This window comes from Equus quagga, chromosome 16, assembly GCF_021613505.1.
Source record: "Equus quagga isolate Etosha38 chromosome 16, UCLA_HA_Equagga_1.0, whole genome shotgun sequence".
NCBI lineage: Eukaryota > Metazoa > Chordata > Mammalia > Perissodactyla > Equidae > Equus > Equus quagga.
The window spans coordinates 9961913-9979623 of NC_060282.1; the positions used below are offsets into that span (position 1 = coordinate 9961913).

The following is a 17711-nucleotide window of genomic DNA, read 5'->3' on the forward strand; positions in this document are numbered from 1 at the left end:
CACTTGGAGGTTCCCCAGGTGAAATGAATTTATAAGACAGACACAAATTTCTAAAGACTCATCGTCTGTGTTTTCCTCTGGCTTAATCCAAATACTCAATTTGCTTCAGGGGCACTTCTAAGAGAAGTGCTTCTGAAGTAGTGATGAAAAGCACAACGTCACATATCTGGAAATGAGCCCTTGGATAACGCAATGTTTGAGCACACAGGAGAGGGGGAACCGTGGTCATCCTAAAGGCAGGGGCCAACACCTGGGAAGACAACTGATGCTCACCTGGAGCATCCTCTCTGGACTGGTCATTGTGGGGCTTTTAAGAAGCAATGGGCATTTTCTCTTATGAAGAAATGACATCTTTACGTAAGTTTTGCTTGTTTAAAAAGATGTGTACTTTTCCTCAAAGAGAGGAAAAGGGTACTCTATACACAGATGACACAATTGTTCTCATTTTCCCCAAATCTAGCTTGTCTATCCACCAGGGCATCCTCCTCACAGCCCGAAAGGAGAGCTTTGGAATCGTTGTGCAGCTCACTGAGCCCCTGTGTAACACTCTTCAGGCATCTGTGGTACCCAGGGCATCTTATTTTTTGGCCTGCATCCCATCCAGCCTCCCCCATGCCCCTTACTGGCCCTTCTATTCTGAGCTCTACGTGCGATCTCGTGCATGCCCCTGGGCTTCTTCTGTTCATGCACCTCCCTCTGCCCATGACGCCCTCCTTTCCCCTCTCAGCCATCTGAGAAATGCACATCATCCTTTACATCCCTGGCTTGGCCACGATGCCCCTATGGTCTGCGGGGAATGTGGGGGAGCCTTCCACGCTTCCACTGCAGCCTGGAAACAACTTCACTGTGGTCAGTGGCTCATCTCCTTACATTTTTCTTCCTGTACGTCTCTCCTGACTAGAAGGTGGGGTCCTATCCTTGTAATCAAGACCTCTAACCCCCAGCACAGTGCCTTTTCTAGAATATAAATGAAAATTCAGAATCCATCAATCAAAAAGTGGCTGGCACACACATATTCACTGAATTCAACTAAACTGAAGTGAAAGATGATCTGTGTTGTCCTAACATGTTTCTCTATGCCTGCCTGCCCTAACGTGTGCTGTCACTTTCCTGCTCACTCACCCACCCCAAGAGATCTTGCCCAGGTCTAATTCCAAACCCAGTATGAAGCTCGTACCAGTTCCGTGCTCAGGTTACAGCTTTTCTCTACTGCTCATCTTGCGCCTCATCCCACTGATTGCCATATGCCGGCCATACCGAACCAAACAGTCTTCAATGTCTGAATGCCCCAGGCTGTTTCATGCCTCAGGGCCTTTGCACATGCAAACTGCTCTTCTGGAAAGACTTTCTGAAACTTGCCCATTTGGCAAACTCCTGCTGTGTTTAAATCAGCTAATGTGTTAGAAGGCTTCTCTGGAGCAATAAAAACGAAGTGCTTAGAGCAGTGTCTAGCTGACAGCATGTACCCAAGACAGGCCCTGAGACTTCAGACGTCACCTTCATCTTCACACCATCCCCACTGACCAATCAGAGCGTCAGAATCCCCTTTTCGTAGTAGATTCTGAATGGGCTACCTCTACACACACACTCACAAGAAACAAGCCCAGGAGATTAGGTCCCCAGACGAGGATAGAACTCAAAAGTCCATCCCTGTCACCCTTTTTAGAGGCTCAAATCAAATATTCTTCACTAACTCTGTGGGGCCCAGATACACGTGGGCTCCAATCTCAGGTTGGTCATTCAACCTCTCGGAGCCTCAGTTTCCTTGTTTGAAAAACAGATCTTGCTACCAGCTAGCTTTCTTATTAGCACTAAATGATTTATGAACTGTTGATATTTAATAAACATTTCCTTTTCTCCCTGAATAGAAAGTACACAATGACGAGCATTTAAATATGCACAGTTGATACACACATGTGTGTGCACGTGCACACACAATCCACGTCAAAATCATGTTGACATATCAACTCCCTGAAGGCAGAATTATGCCCTCTCTCTGATTCACGTCAAAGGCACATGCCCAAACTCTTCATTCCAACGTGGGAGCTCTAAGCACAGATGGAACGTCGGCTCCGAGATCTGTCCTGTTTCGAAATCACACTTGTCAAAGGCACATTTAAAAATACTGTGACATCTCATTCCGCCTTGGACACATCTACCACACGCGCAGATTTTGTGTGTGTGTGAAGGGAGGTGTGCAATACTCCATCTTTTTTTTTTTTCTTTTGAAAGTTAACTCAAGTCTCAGTAACACAAATGTTTAGCAAAAAACAGGGTGGAAGCATTGTAAAAATCCCTCGAAGATACTAATGCTTTGACTTACTCATATCTAACCGTATGCATTTGACATTTAAACATCAAAGCACTGTGTATCTATCAATTTCATAAATAAGTTTTTTCATGCTAATACTTAAGGATGGCGAGGATGTGATGGAAAAAAAACACTTTAATTCAGTGCTGGTAAGTATGAAACTAAGAACAACCGTTTGAGCCTAATTTGGCAAAAGAAATCCAGGGTCTTAAGATATAAAATTCTCAAACCCAAAAATTCCACTTTGGAGAATGTGCCCCCAGGAAGTAACCTGGATGCTGGCAAGAGCTTTGCGTACCCAAGTATTCATTGTGGTCTTTTCGCGATGGAGAGTCATAAACAAACAGATGTCCACAAATAGAGGAATGAGTTAGTGAAGCGCAGTGTGTCTACCTGATGGAATGACATGACAACTGTCGCCGATAACACTGTGCTATCTTTACCTTTTATTTGTCAGCAGATTGGGAGCGTCGTGAAAGTAGAAATGTAGACAGATGAATGAATGAACGAATGTCCCACACGTGCACGAATGCATAATTTAGAGAGATATATAACAATTTGGAAATATACACATGATGCAGCATTAGATAAAAACACAACATAGAACGCTGTAGAAAGATTACAACTACTTCAGACCATACAGAAAAGCCTAAGGAGATTGGAAGGAAATAGTCTTACGTATTAACTGACATGGAGTAACTTCTAAATGACTACGTAACGTTTCCTGTTAAATTTCTGCACTTGTTTGAATATTCTATAACTAATAAAAAATAAAATAGGACCCGTTTCATGAGGTTTGTGTGAAGAGCAAACGCTTAGCACAACGCTGAGGACAAAATGAAGTCTTCATTAAATGTTGAAAAGTTTCAAAAAATACTGTATTGTTGCTTTTAATGAAATGTGGCACGTTTGCCTTCTCTCCTGTCACAAAAGGAAGTAAAAGAATAAAAATGCCTAAACCCATGAAGAAAACAACAGGAATGAGCCAACAGCCAACAAGGGATGTCAACAAATCTTTAAATGAAGAAAAGGAAAAAGAGGTGGGTTAACAGACAGAGCAGCATGAAATAATCAATACTCCAGGTACACACAGAGCGAGGTGGGAACATGACCTATTTGCTCCATGAGTCCCCTGGAAAGCCCAAGATGCACTGGGTACTGTGGAAGGCAGGGGTGAACATGGGGCTGCAACCAGGAGGACCCCCACCCAAGGTGGTTGGTAACAATAATAGGAGATTGCTGTCACCCTCTTGGGCTCCCCAGTGAACCATATCTACACGGTCATAACAATTCATACTTACTCTTCTTTTAACTCCTCATCTTGATATTATTAGATTTTGAGGATGAAAGAGGAAAATTGGAAAGAGGGTGATAAAGGAGAGCCCCAAGTCCTCATCTCTCAAGGCAGGAACTTAGTTACTTCCAAAATTGACAAATCAAGGAATAGCAGGATTCGTGTATTATTTAGAAACATAGAGGCCAACATGAGAAAAAAATAGCTCAAGGAGTTGAACGTGGTGGCCTCTGGAAGTAGGAATGGAGGCGGGTAGAGGTGAGACAAGGAACCAGTTAGTATTTTTTACACTATGAATCTTTTGGGATTATTTCAATCGTTTGTACCTTTTCTTGATAAAACGCAAATCAAAGTCTGGCTCAGATGTGTATTAGCTGTTTGGCCTTGGGCTTAAGTGTTAACTTCTCTCTAGCCCCACCTCCACCCCCATGACAGGGCAGTGACCATTCCCACCTCACAGCATGGCAGGAAGCTAGCACCAGATCAGATGTGCAGAGAGCTTAGATCTACAGTCTTAGACATAGTCTTAAAGTGCTTGGAGACTGAAATTCTTCATAGAACGCACAGAAAAAAAAATGCATATACATGCACACATATGTATGATCTTCAAAGTTAGCCCTTTAAACGGAGTGGAGGAAACTGACAACACAGGCTGAGGACATTGACACTTTTAGCCACAGCCTTGACTGGACTGGAAATCATTCCTTCCTACACAAGCTATATTCCGTCTCTTCAACCAGGGCCATAATGACAGATGTCTAGAGCCCCCCAGACATCACGTCACAGGACAGGAATTAACATCGCTTGGGCCTCTCATTTCCTGACTATGGGAAGGCAGAAAAGGGATGTGCGTCCATCGAGACCCACGCTCTCCTGACTGCTCCCCCGCCCCCGTCCGGCACTTCCTGCTGCCTCCATGTGGGGAGGGCGGGGCAAGTGCCATATGCAGGAGAGGACGGCAGCCTCAGCCTCCTGGGCTCAGGGCCAGCGCCCAGGCTTAGATGTCACCATGCCACCCAGTGTGCTGACGACTGTGAGCCCCAGCTCTTCTTCACGTGGAAGAGCTAACTTCTTTCACGTTTTTTGGCCACAAATACCACTATTCTTGACATTGCCCCCAGGATTGGGCAGGGCTAGTCATTTCTTGATAGGGCGTAACAATCCTTGGAGTGAAATTTGGGAGAACTGGGCTTATGTCCCACTCTGCCTCCAATTAGCTGCCTTATTTGGCCAAGTCACTGAATTGCTGTGAGTTGCTTTCCTCATCTGTGAAATGGGCGGGTATTTGCTCTCTCTACGCATGTGTGTAATCGATAGGAGCGTGGATGAATGCATGTGAGAGGGGCACTCGAGCTATAAACTGCTGGACAAACCTAAGAAGAAAGAAGAGAAGGATGAGCTGGCAGTGCCATCAGAGAGACTGAAGAGACAATGAGCTTACCTCTCTCCACGAGGGGAGGCAGAACCACCGCAGGGCAGAAACTGGGAGCATTGTTTTCACTGACTGAAAAGAAGAAAAAGGCAGCCTTTTAGCTTTTCCTTATGCTCACTGTCACTGAGCTCTAAAAGCACTAATAGAGGCACAACCTCGTGATGGTAAAGTTGTCCTTGGGGGGCAGACATGGTGCGTCAGGCTCCAGCACACCCGCGTCAGCCAGGACAGGCTAGGTTATGCCGAAGTGACAATGCCACTTCTCAGGGGCTTGAAACAACACAGGCTGGCCCCTCCCTTGCACCACATGTCCAGTGCCGGTGGGCTGGGGGCTCTGCTCTCTGTCTTCCCCCTTCAAGGTTGAGGTGGAGGACGGCTCCATCGCACCCCCCGCCTCACAGTGGGGGGAAAGAGAATGCAGCAGACTTGCCTCCCGCTCTCACGGCTTCTGCTGACAACTGGCACAACACTTGTCATTTTTGCAGGTCATTTTCTGAAACGAGGGGTGAGGCCGGGGCTGAGGAAGCACAGTCCCACCAGCCTACCATGTTCTAGAGAGCAGAGAGCCGGAGACGTGGGGAACAAGAGAAACGCCCACTACCATCACTGACTGGGCTGACTCGGGCGCTGTCCTCTCTGTTCACAATGGCTACAAGAGAACCCAACCTGAGAATCCCTGTGAGCATCACAGGAGATCATGCGGTGCCAGGAATGGGGCAGGAGCTCAGGAAATGGCAGCTCTTAATGGCAGGGTGGACAGCGCCTGGACTTGGAGTGCAGACAGACCTGGACGTAGCCTCCAGACGCCTCTTAGGAGAGGGCAGAGGGACGGGGCATCTGACTGCCTCTAGACCCAGTTTCCGCGCTGGTAGAATAAGGATGACGTAAGAATTCGATGAGAAACCGTGCACACCCGGTAAGTGAGCCGTAAGGCTAATGATCTCCTCCCTCAACTCCTTCCCCTTCCCTTACTGACTGAAGCTGAATCTGCCAAGCCTCAGCATTCCTTTCTCCCCACAGCCCAAACTAGGAGCACACACAGGATCTCCTCCCTCTCTGAGCTCAGTGTCGGGGTCAAGGGTGAAGGATGAAGGGCAGGGGTTCTAGGGTCAGCGGCCCAGGGCAAGATTGGCTTGGCCGCTTTCCCCTGTGTGACCTTGAGCAAGTTACTTACCCTGCCTGTCCCCTGTTTCCTTGTCTGCAAAATGGGGGTAATGACCATCCCTATCTCACGGTTGTGAGGTTTAGAGGAGTTGGTACATGTAAAGCTTTGGGCATACAGCAAGCACTCAAGAAATGCTGGCCATTATTCACTCAATATTGCCCTTTTACAGTGACACGCCCTTGTCATTGTCTCTTGTCCTTGTCTGCCTCCAGGCAAAGCCTCAGGTCAGAGTCATGCTCTGTTCTGGTCCCAAAAGTCCGAGCTTGGGTTCCCTCACGTCCCACCCCATCCTCTGCCTCCCTCTCCTCTGTTAGGTACACCAGGACCCAGCCTCTCTGAGTTCTAGACCCTCCAGCTGTGTTGTGTCTTTCCCGCCTGGCTCCATCTGCCCAGAAGCACCTGCTCCCCGTCATCATTCCGTGGCCCTGGTCCCCAGACTTCAGCAGAAGCTAGAATCCCCTGGAAGGCTTGGTAACACACAGCGTGCTAGGCCCCGGCCCCAGTGCATCTGTTTCAGCAGGTCTGGGGTGGGGCCTGAGTTCCGGCATTTCTAACAGATGACGCTAATGCTGCTGGTCCAGAGACACACTTCAAGGATCATTGAGCCACTGCTTCTGTCATCCAACACGGTATGAGCTCATGCAGAACGCAGAATTACAAATAAGCCCCCGCCACACTCCACTACACCCAGTGGGCCAGCTTGGCCCTGAGCACTCTGCTTGTGTATTTATATGTCTGTCTTTCCTGGAAGAGAGTGGTTCTCAGAGCAAAGATCTTGAGAGTTAGTACAACCTTGAGAGAACAATTTGACTATCTATATCAAGGGCATTCAAATGTCCACACCCTCGGACCCAAGAATTCTGCTTCTGGAAATTTATCTCGAAATTCAAAGCAAGCCCGGTCTGCGAAGGAAACATTTATACAACACATTAGTGTTTCATTAGAAACACTGGAAACCCATAAATGTCTAACACTAGGAGGATGGTTAGGGGAGCCACCATGCATCCTCGGGAGAATTATCGTGCAGCACATCTCAGCAGAGCATTTATCGCATCCTTGCGCTGCTGTGGTTTACTTACTCTTTCTCACCCGCTATCAGTGTTCCTTAAGAAGCTGCTATTAGCCTTTTGGGTGGGACCTTCTTCACTGTACAGGAATAGCTGAGCCCTGAGAGTTCTCAGCTTCACTGGGCCCCAGGGCACTGAAAATATCAACACCCTGGGTCCCTGGGAGGATGGAGACTCCCTCCCACTGACAGTCTTACTTTGTAACCCTGATCGGAGCTGCTCAGCTAATTCACACTTGTTAAACAAATGAATACAAACCTTTCTTCTTCCCAACGCTGCTTCCAGCAACATCAGGCCGGCAGCTTGAAACTGGCCCTGGTGGGAGTATTGGCACACACCATGGCAAGTGGCAACCGCTACCAATCAGGGCTTCCCCCGCCCTCGCCGGTTGAAAAATATTTGCCAGCACGGTAGTGAATGGGGATGACAATAGGTCCTGCCTCATCAGGTTGTTTGGGGACCAAATAAGATGTTGCCTGCAAGATGCTAGCCTAGTGCCTGGAGCCGACTCTGCTTAGCAGACGGCTCAGCTGTTTATAAGCTGTGAGGGATGATGAAGAAAGCATTGCACAGTAAGTTCTGCCTCCATGGGGTCGTTTCTGTGTGGGTTGCAGAGAGGCGTAATTAGAAGAGCTTGTCATTTCCTTTCCAGGTTATGTTCCTCTGTCTAGAATTGCTACAGGGACCAAGTGCATTTGTTTAGCTGAAGAACAGAGGAAGTGTGAGGCTTCAATTGGTTTTTTTTAGAAGCCACCTTTGCTTTTGTAAACAAATCAAAGACCCTGCCCACTCGCAGGCCACACACAGCTGGGGAGAGAATGGGCAGCCCAGTTCTCTTCAAAGAGCAGAGGGTGCCCAGGCTGCAGACACCCGCCCCTTCCAGGAAACCTGGCCTCTGGGCTGCTGCTTGACCACAAAGGAGCCTGCACTCCCACTCTGGACGCTAAGAACGCCTCCTCTCCAGTTCCCACGGCTGGGCGGGGGCTGCAAACAGCCTCATTTGCATGCACAAGTGCTCAGGTTGAGCCTCTCAGTTCTGTGCTCAAACACAGGGAACTTTCTGTTTCCTCTGGACAGCAAAGGCAGAAAACGCATTGCCACAAGCTCCCCGGGGTCCCTTCTTGGCATTCCCTGCTCTGGGTTTGCGCCTCTCTCCTGGATTCTAGCAGACTCAGCTGCGGCTGAGAGGACGGGACCCTGGCCTACCCACCTGGATAACTCCCTGCCTGGCCCCACCCAGTGGCCACTGCTCCCTTCACCCCGCACTCCCTCATCTGTGTCAGATTTTCCCTGGAGTCACTTTTGCAGAATCCCTTACACAACAGAATTCCTCATTCTTTCCTGCTCCAGAAGCCCCCCATGCATCCCACCTTGGCAACCCAAGCCACAGCTCTGAGTAGTTCTCTGACTGTAGAGGGAATACACGGATTGGAAGCGAGGGTAAAGTTTATTATGGAAATTTTCGGCAAGAATTCCTTTGTAAAAACGTCTGTCTCCTGTGCCGGTGCTGATGAGAGGGGAAGACTAGGATCCTGTCAACCCTTTAAGAGTCAGGATCTGAAGGTCCCCCCCTCTGTGCAGCCTTCCTAAGCCCTGTGGAAGCCGTTTCTATGATTAGGTGTGTGATTGCACAATGCAAAAATAAGGATGGGGAAGAAGAAATGACCACGTAGCTTGCATGCTGGGATTTTCCAGCATTGCACTGGCGTGGTTTTGTCTACTACAGAAAATGATAAGGTCACACTAATGTTCAGAATCCAGCAGGTGAGTATGTTTTGGCTCAAAATATACCAGAGATCAAAAGATGATTTTGTACTAGTCAACATGCCCCAGCTGGTAGAATGGTCTAACTTATCAAGCCCATCTCCTGGAGTAAGATTCCTTTTCTCTGCCTGGGTCTCAGGAGGAGAACATCCATGAGTCTCAGGAATTCCCCCATCATCCTCTTCTGACATAGTCCACTTGAGGGAGAACGACTGGTGCGAACCTGGTTCTGCTCTGACGGAGGGCCATGTGTCACGCCAGGTCATCGACGCCCTCTGACAGCCGGCCCTCTTCCTTCTGTTCTTCTAAAATGGGAAATATGGAGCCTCTCACACCAGAATGGCCATAAGCCATGTGCATCCCGAGGCGTTTTCCATCTGGGGCCATGAGAGACTGATGCCACTTTAGCCTCTTTCATTTTTCTCCCCACATCTCCAAACATTGAGAGCAGGCAGCACACAGTGTGAGGGACCCCTGCTTGGGTAGCTTCAGGCCAGTGGGCCAGGGAGGCTGCACGAGGGGGTCCCTGAGGCATGAAGGAGAGCCTGCAGGAGTCTTTGAGCAATGGATTCCCACCACTCTGGAGTGGCAGTGGCTTCCCCTTCCCATGTTCCCACAGCACGTTACGTATTACACTCTTCTCGTTCTGAGTATATTTCGCCATCGCAATCAGATATGCCCATGTCTTCCTCACCAGGATGTGAGCATTTAAGAAAGATGACTCTATCTTATTAACTCACATTTCCAGTGCCCAGCACAGTGTATGACTAGTATAGACACTCAACAAGGTTTCAAAGCTTCTAGCCTTATGACATGAGCAATCCAGCACCAGAAGGATTGATTTCTTTACAGTCTGTAACTCCTCCTTCAGTTGTGAGCGCCTGGAGGCCAGGAATCCTGTCTTAGTCATCCTCAGCCATGTAACACTGTGATTTAGAGAGTCAGAAAGAACTAGTTCCAAATGCTAACTCTGTCGTTTATCTGCTCTGTGAGCTTAGGGAAGGGACTTAACCGCCCCGAACGTCTGTTTCTTCATCTAACAGTGGTTGTGAGGATTAGACGAGAAGCTTGTAAAGTCCTTGACATCCAGCCAGGCGCAGGGCAAGAGCCCAACGAGTAGAGGCTGGATTTGCAAAGCCAGAGGCCCCCGGGCATGGTTCATGCTCAGTCAGTGTCTGTTGAATGCAAGCACCTCTGTGAATTTTTAATCCCCTGCCCTGTAGTTCCGGGTCAGAACTCCTGAGTCCCCAGCCAGACCCCACAAAATATATGTTGGAAAAAGTTAGTGGGTCTGTGCAGGCAGGTGAAAAGAAACAGAACAGATGGAATGAGTTGGGACAATGAGCACCTTGGGTCCTTTTTCTTGCCAACTCCTGCCAAGAAGTCATAACACACTGGTCTGATTCCCACAATATTTCTGAACAATGAATTATTTCTTAAGCTTCTTTTTACCCAACTCTTCCCTGAGCAATATGAAGATGGAAAATGCCATTTTTCAGCCTTTCGGGGGGTTAGAGCTGAGAGGAGGTGTGGAGGACAAAGCAGGGAGCCACGGAGGGGAAGGAGTTCAGTTCCAAAGCCCCTTAAATCCCCAGAGTGGACACTGGGTCTCCTGCGGGGCCACAGTCCTAGGCAGACACTCACTGGTCCTCTGTCCCTATGAGTTAGTTAAAGTCTGCCCTTTATGGAACATTCTTCCCTAAATATAAACCTACGGAGGCTACTTCACCATATAACCTGACGTTTTTCTTAAAATAATTCAAGATGTTAAAATGAAATTAAAAGCCAATAAGGGAATTCAGATCGAATCACAGGACGCTCAAGGTGGACGTCAGCAGGGAAGATTCCATTCAGCCTGGAAATAATTAACTCAGAAAAATCAGCCCCAAGCCAAGGATCATCTCGAGATTAGCAGGCTCAGGATGAAGGGCCAAGGACCAGATTCCACCAAGGAGCCCCATCCCAGGCCTCTCAGGGGTCTGGCTCTGGACCAAGAGGCTGACCTCCAACTGGTCTGGTTTGTTAGCTTATTTGTCAGTTTTATTTTTCCAATTTACTGGTCAATTGCTTGTGACTCAGTTGAGTGGGGGAATACCAGTCAGAGAAGATGTCTGGACATGTTCAAATCCAGTCCCTTATGGGATACTGAAGACCCGCCAGGAGGCAACATGGTAAAGAAGAAGAGGGAAGTTTGGGGTCATCAGATCTGGGCTGGCAACCCGACTCTGTGTCTAACTAGATGTGAGGTTTGGGTCAAGCAACTTCAACTTTCTAAGCCACACACTCCTCATCTTAAAAGAGAGGAAACAATGTCCACTCCACAAGGGCGCTATGAGTATTAAATCATAGATCCATGTAGAAGCCCCAGCACACGGAGGGATAAAACCCATGTGTAGGCAGACAGCGAGCACGTGAATAATGTCAGTTCTCCTCTCCTTTCCCACTTTGGGCAAAGTGTTGTGTTGGGTGATGGGAAGAATGTGGAGATCAAAATCGTAGATCTCTAAGATTCCTCCAGATCAGGCATTCCATGACTCTCATTTCTACAGCAAGTGCCGAGCCAGGACCAGCATCCGTCCTCTGTTGACCTGAAACTAAGGAGGAAGCCACTAGCGAGAGAGGCTGGAGATACTGAACCTCAGCTCAGCCTCTCCACTGGACACCTATTAAGATGGGGTTTTCAATCCTTCTGTTTCTGGGACATCTTTGTGAGTTTGCTTCCGGGACACAGGATGAGGCTGTCCAGTCTCCAAGCAGTTGCCTTCTATTCTCCAAGAGTAGCCACACCCATAAGCACCCAGAAGGTAAGAGCTGACAGGGCCACAAGGAGTCTCACGCATCATTCTACTGATGGAGAAACTGAGCAAGTGGTAGGACTTTCCTAAAGACAAGACTGTAGTAGATGGCAGAGTTGAGAAGACGCTAATAAATCTCCATTTCAGTCCAGGAGCTTCTCCAGCACACCATGCAGAACATTCATTCATTTACCAATTTCAAATTGAGCTCCCAAAAATGTACTAGTATATAATCAGCACACGTGCATGAGGTACCCACATTGGGCCAACACTGCCTTGGCCCTGAAATCCTAACTCCATGTACACTGTCAGATACACACCCATGTCCCCATTTCTCTCTCTGAGACTGCAATGAGCTGCACTGTCCTGATTAATGGACAAGGTGAGAAAACCAAGGGACCCCGGCAGAGAGCACATCTGTTGGTCTCCCCTGTCTGGCAACAGCACCTTAACTACACTTTGAGGAGCTTCCTCTCCCCCACTGCGCACAGTCTTACTGGGACTGTCGCTCTGTTGCCCCACCCTCCCGCTGGCAGAGGGTGGACTCATAGCCCAAGCTGGTCCAAACTCTCTCCCTTGAACTTAAAGCTTGACTATAGCCACCAAAACTCTTTGCAGCAGACTGATGATGACAGTGGCACAATGAAGAGTCCATTCATTCCTACTAAATACATCCATGTTGTGGACACCTAGTTGGTCATCTTTTCTTTGAGTCTATGAGCAGACTTCTAATGAATTTCTTTTCTGCTTGAGTTGAATAGAATCAGTTTCTGTTACTTGCACCCAACAAATCCTGACTAATCTACTCCCCAGCCCAAGGACACCGTCCTAATAAATGGATGGGAAATAGTCAAGGAAACATGCCCACACAGCTATTCGGGGCAGGTTACCTACCAGCTTGCCGGTACCATCCAAATGGATAAGTGCGGACCTCGGTGTCGGGAGAGCCACAGTCCAAAATGCGCCAGGTTCCTCCATTTTCCTCACTGCAGGTCTGAATTCCCAAGCTGTTCAGAGTTAGGCATGTCACCTCTCCTCCTGGAGCAAAAAATAATCAGGACCGAAAAAATGAGCCTAATGGAAGATTGCATTTGAATGAGGGACATTCTGCAGACTCATTCTTCAGCAGACATTTGGGGTGCTCTCTACTCAATTCCAGGTTTGATCTTAGCCACTGAGGAAAAGCCTGGTCCCTTAATGAGCATCTGGTCTGAGAGGACAAGGATGGAGGCAGCTAACACTCCCAGAGCAGCTATCATGTGTCCAGGGCTGTGCCAGGGCTCTGTCTGCCTCATATCACTTGGTCCTCACACAACACCAAGAGGAAGGTAGCATTTGGATGCCTGTTTACAGATGAGGAAACCGAGGCTCAGGCAGATTAAGGGACTTGTCAAGGATCACACCAATAGTGAGTGGCTGAATCCAGTTTTAAATACAGATCATTTGGACAGATCCAAAGTTCACCCCACCAAGTTGCCTGACCTGAGTCTTGAAAGAGGACAAGATAGTTAACTGAAGCACAGAAAGAGGGCTAATTCCGGTCAGGCAGAAGTGCCGTGTACAGTTGACTGGGCACTGGACCAGGAGCCGTGTCCCAGCTATTCCATTTATCAGCCACCTCCCCTCTCCCAGCCCCCGATTGGAGATGCTGATGATCCGACAAGATCCTAGATGCAAACGTGTTTTCTAGACTATAAAATGCTGCGTGCAGGCTACAAGGAGCTGTGATCATCATTACCTTTCAACTGGGAAACATTCAGAAAGCCGAAGCCAGTGCAGCACGGGTCCACATCACACAGCCGCTCACATTCAAAGAACCTGCAGAAGAAGAGGATGAGCAGGCCTGGAGGTTGTCGTTGGTGGCCCAGGACCTGCTGGGTGGGCTGAATTGCAGCCGCTCTTACTTCCGGGGGCCTGCTTTCTTAACGACTAGCTAAAGTGAGGGTGCAGCGGCCAATACACATGAAGGGATTCCTAGCTTTGAGGTTCTTTCCCAAAACAAAATTCTACTCTTTTCTCAGGAATGTTGTCCTGCCATCCTTCATTCATTCGCTCACTCACTCCTCAAGCATCTAGCCTGTGCTATTCTGTGCCAGGCTCAAGCCAGGTGAACCCAGGGTCCTGAATGCACTCCTACAACCCTTTCAGACAGGGAGAAAGCCCCAGCTTTGGGCTCTGGGCAAAGGAAGAGATAGTAGGGAAGGTGTGTCCAGAAATGGACACATGGGCTTCCAATGGGATTCCACGGGCTCATGGTCAAAGTGACCCAATCGGGCGCCTGTTTGGGTGGCAAAGAGCTGCACCTGTTCTCCCCCGAGCTCCCCTTTCTCCAATCTGCAGCATAGGCTAATTATCCTCTGAACACACCTCTGTCTGCTGGGTGGGCGCATCCATGCTGTCTCCCAGGACCTACTTTCCTCAATGAGTCAGTGTGGTTACTGGACCCCACCCTCAGCTTCTAGGACCAATCCTGGCAGGGGGAATTTAGTGGCTTCAAACCAATGCTCCTTGGCTCAGTTCTGAGCTCCTCCAGCCCTGACCAGTCCTGATCACTCATTCCTGACTCCTAAGAGCTCACTCAAGCCCTCAGTTCCTTTTCAGGGTGGGGACTCTGCCTCAATCTTGCTGTTCTGCTTCCATCTTAGGAGGTCCCGAACTCAAGTCCTATCTCAGTGGATAAGGCCTCCATCTCCTGGGCAGCTTCTTCGATGCTGGCTGCATCTCTGCCCTGATGCCTGAGGACCGCCTGCCCCGTGGTTCCCTCTCCCGGAGCCCTGCCCACTGCCCACCCACCACCACTTCATTTTGCTCTCTTGAAGCCCACTGCCAAGCCCCAGCCTGGATGACATGCTTTCCCATCAGACCACTCTTCTCAGAGTCCCCAACCCCTGTCCCAGTTCCAACCTGCCTTCTCTTCCCCGCTCCCATGAGCACAGGCGGTGTCCCACCAGACCTCCAGACAGACTGTCCCATATCATCTTTCCAACTCTATTGTCAAAAGTAGATCTTAAACTCCAGCAACATAACACAACTTCATCAATCAACGACACTTCATAGATCAACAGCTCAAAGATCAACATTCTCGAATTCTAAGGTACAAAAGAATTTCCAGGGGGAGCTCACTTAAAATTCAGACTCTTGGGCCCAGCCCCAGGAAGTGTTGACTCAGCAGGTCCAAAGAAGGACCCAGGAATGTGGTTTGTAAAAAGCTCTCTTGGGGCTGGCCCCATGGCGTAGTGGATAAGCCCAGTGCGTTCTGCTTCTGTGGCCTGGGTTCACAGGTTCAGATCCCAGGTGTAGACCTACACCATTCATCAGCCATGCTATGGCAGCAACCCACATATAAAATGGAGGAAGACTGGCACAGATGTTAGTTCATGGCTAATCTTCCTCAGCAAAAAAAAAAAAAAAAAAAAAGGGGGCCTCCTGGTGATTCTGATGGGTGAGATCCACAGATTAGGCTGAGAGAAATATCACCTTTAGTGAAAACAACAAAATAACAGCTAACTAAATACAAAAATTTAAAAATACATACTAAAAATAATAAATAAAAAGTCTTTCAGGCCTACAGTCCTGTTAAAAGTCCTCCTTGCTCTCTGGATTCTGAATGCAGCACGCTGGGACTGATCAAGTTTATTACTGCACTTGACAATCTTCGTTAACTGATAAGACATGGCTCAATGTTCTTTTCTGCATCAGCCGCCTGGAGGGGCAGGGCTAAGTTTGTGTTTAACATCAGTAATTTACGTTAGCCACAGTTTTAGATATGGTCCCCTCCATATGACATTTCACCCTCTGCTTTGGGTTTTATAGTTTGTTATGCCTCTGCCTTTAACTGGTATTATGACACCTTCTTTATGGAAGTAGAAGGGTGTTAATGATAAATATTAGCAGTGGAGTGGTGATAAATCTTGGCGACGGAACTAGCTTACCCATCGGACATGGATTTGTCAGACATGGGCACTTTGCTTCTGATGGAAGTCCCCGTCAGCTTCTGGAATGGCAGGCGAGTGTAGAAGTTCTTCACCTTATCTTTCAGGACAACTACACAGAGGCAGAAAGAAACCATATTATTGAGGGAGAAAGTCAGCGTATCGAGGAAAATAGGAGGATAACAGTGTACAAACCAGACTGAAAGTTTCCAGTTAAAGATGGTGTGTTACAATCGTGTATCCACTCTGCTCCCTCCCAGACCTCACTGAAATCATAGTAAAGGGATCCTCGCAAGGGCACACGCCACAAGGGCAAAGAGAATAGGAGGGGGGATATGCTAACACAAGGGTGGATGCTGGCAAGCACACAGAGGAGCACGAAATTGACTTAAGAGAACTAAGAAAGCTGAATCCTCAACTTTTCTGTGGGAGGAACCAAGAAGCAGCCCCATAACGTTCTACGATCCCAAAGATTTAAGTTTCGGCAGCACTGGGAGGAAGCTGGGCTGAAACAGGACGGGCTGGAAATCTCTTGAAGAAGCAGTTAGGTCTCCGGATGCCCTCCTCTGCTTTCCACGACTGACAGCTGTCCTCTCCCCACCATAGAAGAAGATCGAGGAGGACAAAGGAGAGAGGGTCTTTCGGGTACACTAGGTAGTTAAGGGTGGGAGCACCACATTGAAAGTCGAAGACTCTTTCAAGTCAATCTACACAGTGAATATTGAGACTCTTTCATCTTCAAACCGTATTTGGTACCCAAACCACTAGCAACCAGACTCATGCCCCCAGGCCGTGATTTTGAGAGGAATGACCTAAAAATACTAACATGAGGGATTTCCCAAAGGGTAGCCCAACTAGACTATCCTCCAGGAAAACCCAAAGTCAACAAGCTCCCACCACACAGAGCGTCATGGTCAGCATCTGGATGCCTCCCTTACATTTGAGTGGAAAACCAAGGCTCACCAGATATCTAAGAAAGGCCTCCAGCAAAGAAGACAGAACAATAAATGAAAGATGATAACATCTTGGAAGAAATGGAGACTGTGCAGGGTGACAAAACTCCCCCCAAAATAGTGTCGTTAATGTCATCAGAAAGAAAAATCAACTTCTCTCTTGTTACAGCCACTGTGGTTGGGATTTTCTGTAATGTATGGCCCACTGAAATTCTAACTGCTACGTGTATTAACAGTGGCTTTCTCTGAGCAGTGGGATTCCAGGGTAGGCTTGTTCTCTATAGTCAACTTGAAAAACTTTATTGTAAAAAGAAGAAGAAATTAACCTGATATTTCTGAAACCACAGAGCCAGAAGCCCATTGGAAATGCAGTTGGTGCAGAGGCCACCAAGCACTCACCTTTCTTCCGGAACAGGGCCCCTGGTCTGTGGGGCAGGGTCAGTCTGCAGCCCTTGGGAGTGGACTCCAGGACATCGTCACACACCTGGGCCTCGGGGTAGAGGATGCAGGTGAAGTGCAGGGGTGCGCTGTCTGTTATCTCTGCCAGCCGACAGAAGGAGGGCTCCTGGACACAGCCTGCAGGCAAGAGAGCAGTGGCTTTTAGTCCCTGGGAGGCCTGCAGCGGGGAGTCACTTCTGCAGGACCTTCTGGGAAGAAATGCCCTGTAGGGATTTTTCCCAGGCTGGGCAGAGGCCCAGGTCAGTCAAGGCTATCAAGTCTGGAATGCCCAAGAAAAACAGCAGGGTTCTGCTAGCTGGGGAGAGGGTCACGCATGCACCAGGGAGTCTGTGTGGCTCTCAATAAAGGCAAAATCTAAGAGGGTGAGGGGTGAGCTGTAAACCCAGCAGGACAGGAGGAGAGAGGGTAAAACTCCATTGGATCTACCCAGGACCATCTCAGAAGCAGTCAGGATCTTTGGACCACAGGCCATAGGACTGCAAAAATTTTGTGAACTTCAGGAATGATCTCCCCTGCTCCCACCCCCACGTCAGACATTG

The 17711-nt window shown here is 48.5% G+C and overlaps 1 protein-coding gene across 1 annotated transcript in view; it reads right to left on the reverse strand.

Annotated features, from left to right (window-relative positions):
* Window positions 1–17711, reverse strand: part of TG (thyroglobulin) — a 246460-nt gene that overhangs the window by 138738 nt on the left and 90011 nt on the right. Inside the window, exons 31-35 of the mRNA XM_046642282.1 lie at window positions 17113–17289; window positions 15761–15872; window positions 13567–13646; window positions 12723–12866; window positions 5047–5109 (exon numbers count right to left, since the gene is read on the reverse strand). Coding sequence (XP_046498238.1) covers window positions 5047–5109; window positions 12723–12866; window positions 13567–13646; window positions 15761–15872; window positions 17113–17289 — 576 coding nt within the window. The remainder of the gene's footprint in view (window positions 1–5046; window positions 5110–12722; window positions 12867–13566; window positions 13647–15760; window positions 15873–17112; window positions 17290–17711) is intronic.